We start from the raw sequence: 9,295 nt of genomic DNA on the forward strand, positions 1-9,295 counted from the left end.
TCCCCTGTTCAGCTGAGGAGAGGAGTGATAGAGCAGCTCTGGTGGGCACCTGGCCTCCAGCCAGGGTCAACCCACCACATACCTGAAAGTGTAGGATTCAGATGAAATACATATGTGGGAATTTGTAACAATTTGTTTAGTGATGTAAAATACGCATCATTCTCCAGTTTTTCAGCACATACATTGTTTGCATTTGCTAAAGTGCTTGCTTTTGTTTAGAAGTTTAAACCTTCAAGACCAAACACATTTACTAAGATCTGCAATTCTGCTTACTTATAGCTCCTGCATTTTCTAGTAAAATGGAGTAAATAATTCTGGTTTTCCACTTCAACAGTCTGGGGTTATTTATTAACAGCAGATAGCATCCTATAATCTAGCATATGGCTTTGTAACACACACATGTACATATGTACATGGCAAGGCAATACAGGAAGCATTAGGAGAAGCTACAGTATACATTCCTCCCCCCCCCCCCCTTAAGAGTTAGAAACATCTGCACAGTGAGTTAGAGAGGAGATGAGATGCAGTAACATCACATCATACCACACTGAATTAACACAAAAAAAAATCATTAAGCCTTCTTTCACTAAATTCAGTAGTTTTTAATCACAGTAATATTTATGGGCACATTAGTATGACTAAATTGTAAGTTTGTCACAGGCAAAACAAACCTTACTGCACAGAGTGAGATTTGTTTCCCATCCTGATTTGCTATTGGTGCAGTAGGCAAGCACACAAACACCTGAGAGATTTTGAAGTCTATATCAAAATACCTTGCTACTGCTTTCAGCCAGAATACATTTGAACTGTTTTCCACATGAAGGTGTTTGTTCATACAGTTGCTACATGTTGCCCCCCTCCATCCTGTGCCTCTCAGTGGGCATTTTATCTCCATACCAGAATTGGAAGTTCTCTCATCCCTGGATCTAGATACTGCCTTTCTTGCTGAAGTTTCCCCATATGTTTCTTCTGTGCTGCTGTAGCCACAGACTTAGCTTGTTGTTGGCTCAGTACATTTTATTCACATAATATAAAAAAAGATGTGGAAGGGGAGAAGTAAGGCATTTCTGCTAGGGGGTCACTAAGACAAAGCTGGATATCTGCTTTTGCTCTGTACAGAATGGAGCAACATATAGGATCCAATCAAAGTCTAGCTATACATTTTTTAAAGATTTTTTTAATGCAAGGAAAGAAAAAGCATTTGGGAATAACTTTTTCTCCCAGTACATACTCATCCTTTTACCACAAGTATTAGAAAGCAGAGAGCTGCAGCTTGAAACAGCCCACCCTAATCTAGACATCCCACAGGAGTCAGGCACCGTCAGGAAAGGTGTCCATAGGCATGTGCTAAAAGACTACATTAACAAGATATACTTGCTTGCATACTTTACATATCAATGTCATAAGGCATCAGAAAGTTCCAGAGCAGCTCAGGTCTGATGTGGAGCTAGACATGTTCCTGCTTTTGTACAAGGTGTTGGTGGGGACTTGGACCCTCAGAGCTGGGTTCTGATCACAGGGTCTTCATCAATCTTCAGGTATTTTCTATTTTCAGACTCCCTGAGTGCCCAGTCATGGAGGAGGCTGTAGTCATAGTGCTCCTCATCCACCCGTTTTAGAAAGGCCAGTCCAGAAATGGCTTGCCACTCTCTGAGAGATGGGATACGGATTTCCTTTACATTTTCACTCCCTGGGACAAAGCCAAAGAACTTCTTTACGTGCTGCATAGCATAGAGCCTGGAGTGCTGGTCTGTTGCTTCATCAAAGAGCTGCTGCTCATTATGCACATAGCTGCTCCAGTATCTGAAATGCAGAAAGCTGAGTGGGGAGAAACAGCTTGCCAGGCAGTAAGACAGGAAGACAGTGATGACTACCACAGCAATCAGAAGCCAGCCAGCCACCTTACAAAGAAAAAGAAAAGGAAAAAAAAAAACCTGTTAGAGCTGAAAAATACTCACAGTGGTAATGCCCGAGCATCAGAAAAATCTGTAAGATGATCTTTACTTGCTTTTCCTGAATAATAAGTTTAAGAAGGTATAAGCCTGGTAAGGGTCTGTTGCCATCAAACCTAGTCCCTGTCTACTGGAGGTAGCCATGTAGTAAAGTTGCTTCTGTCAAATTTAAGGACGTTCTGTTGTATAATTTGTTAAGGATTTTGCCTCCACACCTATTAGTGTGAGAAGAGAAGCCATCTAATTCCTAGCCTCTATTAGCTTATAGCCTGTTTAACTCAGTATGTAAGCTTTAGAGTTGAGTCTGATCTAAAACCAAGATTTTGATTTAGTTCATGTGGAGCTCACAGCCTGGGCCCCTTAGTCACACGTTTCTATGCTTGAATGAAGAAACTTCCTACCCTCCCTGGCTCTTGAACTTGTCTTACTTGATAGCACTTTTCAAGATACCACGCAAGGAAGAATATATCCTCCAGTAGCAGGTAACAAATGGGACAACTAGGCACGGTAATTTACATACCTAGAGTTCAGTTCCACTTACAAACAAGAACAAAGTAGGCTTCAGAACTCACAGAGAATTGGCACTCAAGGCAGAAGATATTGATCCTGTTTTATCCTAACACTTTGCCTACTGAATTAATTCCACTTATGATTAGATCCACATGCAACACAAGCAACATGAGTTACTCACTTGTGACTGGTATCGGAGTAGGAGAATCACTTCATCTCTCGCCCGGGTCAGCTCCAGAGGAACTAACTGACTGCATGGAAATTCAGCCAATATCCTTCTGCGTTCACTAGCAGTAACATTAGGATTAGCTCCATAATAATGCACAGAGACATACTCGCTCATAGCACAGACATAATATGAGCCATTTATCAGGGTGACTGCTAGCCATGTTACTGGAGCAACCAGAGCTCTCCCAGTGATACTGCACAAGACAAAGCAGGTCAGTTTGCATTGCAGTAACCGGTTTGGCGTAGTCCCTTCCTGAAGAGGAGAAATTTTGCCTGTGACCAGCCTCCAAGTCTGGTTATTCAGGGCATAACCAACAAGCAGAAGGATCAGTGCAGGAACTCCTAGGAAAGCCAGCCCATAGATAAGGTTCTGCCCAACATGACAGGGACAGCTGAATGTAAAAAAGGAGAAAAGTTGCTGCCCACCAATTGTCAATATTGCAATTATAGCATTAGCAACAACAACCTCTTTGCCTTTTAGAAAAGTTAACCACTTTGGAAGGAAAGTCATTTTAGGTCTTACTCTTTACCAGATGCTTTTGCTTTAAGTCAATACTAGCTTTTGGTTATATTTAACTAATGTTAATGGCAGACTAGAACAGAACAAACTCCCAACAGCTTAACAAAAACCTAACACCAAACAAACCTCCAACCCAAACACAACCCCCCAAAAAAGCCTGCTAGTCTTTCTCCCCCCCCACTAATTTTTTATTCTACTCCATGACAGCTAAAAGCTTGTTTGCTAGCTTTAAATATATTTACAAACATCCAATCATGTGTTTTAATTGATTCAATAATTTATCTCAGCAGTTCTGGAACATTTAGCTTTTAGGCAATTGTGAACTCTGCCAGCCCCTCGCTAATTGTCTGAAACTAACAATAAATTCTCCCTACCTTTTGGATGACATGCAGTGCTATCAAACTGATGATTACCCTGTCAGGATTAATTGGCAAGCTGTTTCCTAATCAATGGTAATTAGCAGAAGCATGGTGTGGGACTAGGAAAAAAAAAAAAAAAAGGAGAGCTTTCAGCTATTATTCATAAAAAACCCAGCCACCAACCAAACAAAGCCCTGTCAAGTGGACTGATTATAAAAAATGCAGCATTTAAAATTAAAAATGCTTCAACAATAAAATAAAACCGGAAAAGATTCCATAAGTTGCACAAAGTTTGGAATCCCAATTCTGTTCATGTTTAATGTCAGTTCTGGTTCTGAGGCAATCTGCTCTCCAAAGTCTGAGATGTAGTTAGCTGCTGGACCACGAGGATTTTAGTGTTTCACCTGTAGGTGGCAAGAAGCTAGCATGTTTCTTTTCCTGACCGTGTTGAATGTTTCCTTTGTCAGGGTTTGGGGTTTTTTTTGGTAAAGTGTAATCTGCTATTCACACAGTGTCAAGCCAGCTTCAGACTTGCTCATAATAAAAGCTGGCATTTATATAGCATGCTTGTGATCCAAAGTTTTAAGGTTTTCTGTAGGCATCGTCAGTCCTATTCTGTGGATAGAGGTAGATAGAAATTTTTCAGTTAAACGTTTCCAGAGCTGGTTTCTGAGTATTGGGATGTATGATCTGAGCTCTCTGCATCTCTCACAAATCAAGACTTAAACAGAGGTTACTTTAAAATGTTTCAATCCTGATGATTTTCTCTGGGTCACTCTTTGTCTAGGGTCATGCTATCCAGTAGTTCTGTACATTGCATACCCCAGGCTGATCTGAATATGCAGATACTTGTGTTTAGGTTCTGAGAGGTCTAACTGCCTGTATAAACATTTTTACCAAGAACAGAAAAAAATTAGCCAGAGAGTCTATGAGGAAAATTGTCTTCCCATTACAGATGGCTATCTCCAGCATGTGTGTACTTGGTGGCATGATATAACAGTGTCTGACTGCACAGCCTCTTCTCTCCCCTTGCACAGACGGTTGAACCTTCAGCTCAAAAAGTAGTTTCAGCACCCATGGTATCTGCTTGGATGGCAGAGACACTCTCACAGCTGTTATACACATAGATGTCATGTTATACATGTCTTGCCTGTTTACTAGGCAAGACCTTGTTCCTCCAGTGCGCTGTTAGGGTGGACACCTGCTTGTCTCATCCCCAGTCACAACGTGTGAATGAGGTCCTTGCTGGTAATTGGCTCTCAAAACTACGTGACACCATTACACAAGATTAAAAGCGACAGAGTAACACGCTGAAACATCCAGCAGCACTCTTCCACATGTTTTCTGGAACCTGTTGTTAAGTTCTTGGTCATTTGGGCAGAGTAGTAGCACAACAAGATCCCAGTGCTGTCTGAACACTGCCATTTTGAAGCTTCATTTTCTTTCAGTATCACAAGATTTTCAATAACTTTTTTTTTTTTTTACCTGTGGCAGTATATTTTGAGAAAATTTACCTCCTTTAAATTCAGTGGAATAAACATATCAGGTATTACAGAATTATTTTGAAGATGTGTTTTATGCCTTAGTTAATTTTAAAATCTCTGATTGCTGCTGAGCTTTCTTTGGAAATCCATGTCTTATTTTGTTTATAACAGAGGAAGTCTTTTCCAAGCATCACTTGTTTACTCAAGAAACACATTAGATGTGAAACTGAAGAGATGCACAACACTGAAATATTCATAGTCAGCCTAAGGCTGTTGAATGAGGCAATTTATACAATCAATACAACAACTTTGTACTGCTGCATTGTTACTTTGGCATTTGCTTTCATGCTGTGCTGTAAATAATCTTGCTGGGTCATCCTATTATGGAACAAATTACAGGGTTGGATCCAATTAAGAGCTTGGGCGGCATGTCAAACCTTTAAGTAGTCGCCTTTGCAGAAGAACCCGGAGTCCTGAGGCAGACATTTAGGCTCTTTATCCAATGCCCAGGAAGAGTTAGGACTGAATGCAATCCAAAATACCCCTACCTGAGGTGACAGCCAGCTTGCCTGTGAGGCAAATAGGATACACGGGCAAACCTTAGCCATGATTTTGCTTGTCATTTTGCAGAAGTCTTGTCAGCTTGAATTCACTGCCAGGAGCCTCACTTATGAGAATAACCGATTTTTTTTAAGAACTGAGAATGGTTTGTCATTTATTGGAAGACATATTGCACCTTCCTATCCTCCCATACACAAGCAAACAGTTTTTATTGTCTTTGCTTTTTATTGAAATGAAGCAGCCATGGCAGAAGGGGGAGATGGGTTTCAGTTCCCTTCTCCACCTGATCTAGTCAAAACTTGCTCACTCATCTCTTTATTCCAAGAGCTCCGTTAGTTATCATTAGTGATGTGGTGTGACTGTGGTAGGAAGAAGCTGTATTCTCCAGCTTTCCTGCCATAGTTCTGCCAGTTGCACTTAGTTCCCCCACAGAGAGGATTTTGATATTTATTGGATCAGAAAAAGATGAGTATTTTGTTATCTAATGTCCAGGAAAAGGTAGAGAGAAAGAGGGAAGTGTTCTTCTATTTTCCATCTGAAAGTTGCTTCCTGTAAAGTTTGGAAGAGGAGACTGAATCCTGGTCTCTCCGGTCCTGCCCAAATGTTTTCATCACTGAGTTAGCAGTCAAAAGGCTGACATTCTGTGCCTCCTCTAGCTGCATTTTGAGTTATATTTTGCATGGATGTCAAGCCTGCCTGTGCATGTTGGAAAGCGTGCTATGAAAATACCCGCAGGACAGATTTCCTGTGGGAGCCCAGGGGAGCACTGCCCATGTCCTGCGTTCTGCCTGGTCGCAGGTTGGCTTCGGGCTGCCAAGTCATTTTCATGGTCTCTGTGGCCTGGTTAAGAGCGAAGTTCCTCTCCCCTTAACCAGAACAAGCACTGATGAGAAAATTAGCAATAAACTTTATGTTAAAGCAAGAATAAAAACCTGTTGATTCTTTTAAACTTACATCTTTTGCTTCAGAATTCAGCTGTGCTTTATAGGCAAATGTATATGAGATTTTAGGTGCTTGCAGTGAGTTTCAGCAGAAAGTAAGCACCTGAATCCAAACCCACCCTTTTGAAAACAGTTCCTGAGATGCCTAACCTAACCAAGGAAGTTTCAGCAGGGTCACGCTGGAAATGCTTCCCAGGAAGGGCACTACAGGCGAGGTAGCAGCAATGTCACTGCTTTATTCTGAAACATGGCCAAAGCAGCAGCCACACTGGGATTTGAGTAAAAGCACTCATTTGTGATGTGGGAAACCTGTGTTCAAGTACTTTTTTTCCATGTAGCTTCAAACCCCAATCATCTACCTTCCTGTGATTTGAAAGAATTCAATTTTCTGTGAGTTAAATATTTAACGCAAGATCTATTGAGCTGGAGACAGAGAGGAAACAAAAGCCTGATCCTGTATTGTACTAATTTGGACACCCATCTTTTGTGGCAAGTGTATTCTTGGTTTTGCTCAAAGAACTTTTTTAGATATTTTGGGGGGCATTTGACACATAATCCATTAGTGGGCTTTATACTGCATTCTGCTCTGGGATATTCAAGTTTGGGAGAATCCTTAGATACTAGACTACTAAAAAGATCATGTACTGAGCTCTACAGGAGTTATTTTATAGTTGGGGTTTTTTTTCAGTTTAATGGAAATGAAGAGAACTGGTGTAGTCTAATGCTCAAGCACTGTGCCAGCACAACCTTCCTGGGGCTGAAGGCTAAAATCCTCTCCTGACTGTCGTGGTTTAACCCCAGACAGCAACTAAGCACCACGCAGCCTCTCACTCACTTCCCTCTCACCCACTGAGATGGGGGAGAGAATCGGGGAAAAAAAAAGTAAAACTCATGGGTTGAGATAAGAACAGTTTAATAGAACAGAAAGGAAGAAACTAATAATGATGATGATAACAATAATAAAATGACAATACTAATAATAGTAAAAGGATTGGAATATACAAAACAAGTGATGCACAATGCAATTGCTCACCACTCGCTGACCGATGCCCAGTTAGTTCCCGAGCAGCGATCCCTCCACCCAGGCCAACTCCCCCCAGTTTATATACTAGGCATGACACCATATGGTCTGGAATACCCCTTTGGCCAGTTTGGGTCAGCTGCCCTGGCTGTGTCCCCTCCCAACTTCTTGTGCCCCTCCAGCCTTGCTGGCTGGGCGTGAGAAGCTGAAAATTCCTTGACTTAGTCTAAACACTACTTAGCAACAACTGAAAACATCAGTGTGTTATCAACATTCTACTCATACTGAATCCAAAACATAACACGATACCAGCTACTAGAAAGATAATTAACTTTATCCCAGCCAAAACCCGGACACTGACAAACACGACAGAAAGGGAGATGGAGGGCAATGCTAACTTCCTCACTATTCAAGTTGCCTTGTATTATTTGTGAGAAGTATACGTTAAGGTTTAAAATGGGTGCCAGATACATGCCAACCTCTACTCTTTCCACAGGGCTGCAAGTCAGATGACAGTTAAGAAGGTGGTTTTGTTCTGTTCCTGAAGATGTGGATGCAGTCCACCATTGACTTGTTTCCCTCACTGGAGCCACTGAATCCCCAGTTTATTTGGATACACCATTTCAGCTTCATTTTCTCAATCATGTGCAAACCTTTCAAAATGTAGTACATTCTACCTAATACATCATATTATATGCATGAATTTACATGTATATACGTGTGCATGCATGTATTTTCCAAACAATGCTGATGTGTTCTCACCAAGCATTGCACTATCTGGTCCACAGTGTTCCTTCATGATTGTAGTATTAATAATGCAGGCTGAAGTAATTCATCCTTATATTCAGAACTGGATAAATAAAATGGTGCTCATTTCTGGGTAGCCTTAAGTGCTTTGTAATGGTTTCACTGCAGTTACATGATGCTAATGGTAATCTTTTAGAGCTGTTTTTTGAAAACGCAATGCAGTACACTTTCTTATGGAATATGGGATGTCTCTTGCAATGGGAGACATATTTGGTGCTTGTCACTAGTTGGAGACAATCTGAGAAACAAACCCATCTCAGACTGAATTTAGAAATGCAAGTAACTATCTAGAGAATTATAATGCCTGACTTTTATAATTTATTTAAATTTAGATATGGGAAGTACCTACAATAATTTCACTTATAAAATGGAGTTGGATTTTACAGGGCCAGAAAAGTGCCTAGAAGAAAATGGAAGAGGCTTATTATATTGTAAAGCTGTCAACACCAGCTCGTTCTGTGTAAAATGAAAGCTGTTAGGATGACTATGTTTCCCACAGAAAAAGCTGAAAATCCTTTTATCTGTCCTCTTTTTTGTTGTTGAATTGTGTCATAACTTTAAATTACCATTTTTCAAAGCAAATTAATCCTTTGTATCCCAAATGAATCACATCTCCTGCTTTCTGTGTACCTGGAGTAGTAAATACCTGTAATTTTACTCTGGCACCGAATCTATTAATTAATTGAAATTTAATAACAGCACGGCAATCAGATGAGGCCATGTATTTTTACTTCCTTTCCTGAGAGGACTTAGTGGGAATATATGTGGAGATAAGTCCTATGAGGAAAGACAGCTACCTGATTCAATTCTAAATTCACTAGTGACCATCATCTAAATTTATTGTGAATCTAAACTAATAGGCCAAATTTGCCTTGGGGGAAAACTGAAAAAGTAAGCCGAACCCTTCTGGAT

General features: G+C 40.6%; 1 protein-coding gene across 1 annotated transcript; it reads right to left on the minus strand.

The window, feature by feature from the left end:
- Positions 1–1,496: 1,496 nt before the first annotated feature.
- On the minus strand, positions 1,497–3,201 carry FAM26D (family with sequence similarity 26, member D). Its single transcript, XM_010573429.1, has 2 exons — positions 2,644–3,201; positions 1,497–1,901 (listed from the first exon to the last, which is right to left on the minus strand). The coding sequence occupies exons 1-2, from the start codon at positions 3,199–3,201 to the stop codon at positions 1,497–1,499; spliced, it is 963 nt and encodes a 320-aa protein (XP_010571731.1).
- Positions 3,202–9,295: the final 6,094 nt, after the last annotated feature.

Source organism: Haliaeetus leucocephalus, unplaced genomic scaffold (genome assembly GCF_000737465.1).
Source record: "Haliaeetus leucocephalus isolate CR32 unplaced genomic scaffold, Haliaeetus_leucocephalus-4.0 Scaffold384, whole genome shotgun sequence".
Lineage (NCBI taxonomy): Eukaryota > Metazoa > Chordata > Aves > Accipitriformes > Accipitridae > Haliaeetus > Haliaeetus leucocephalus.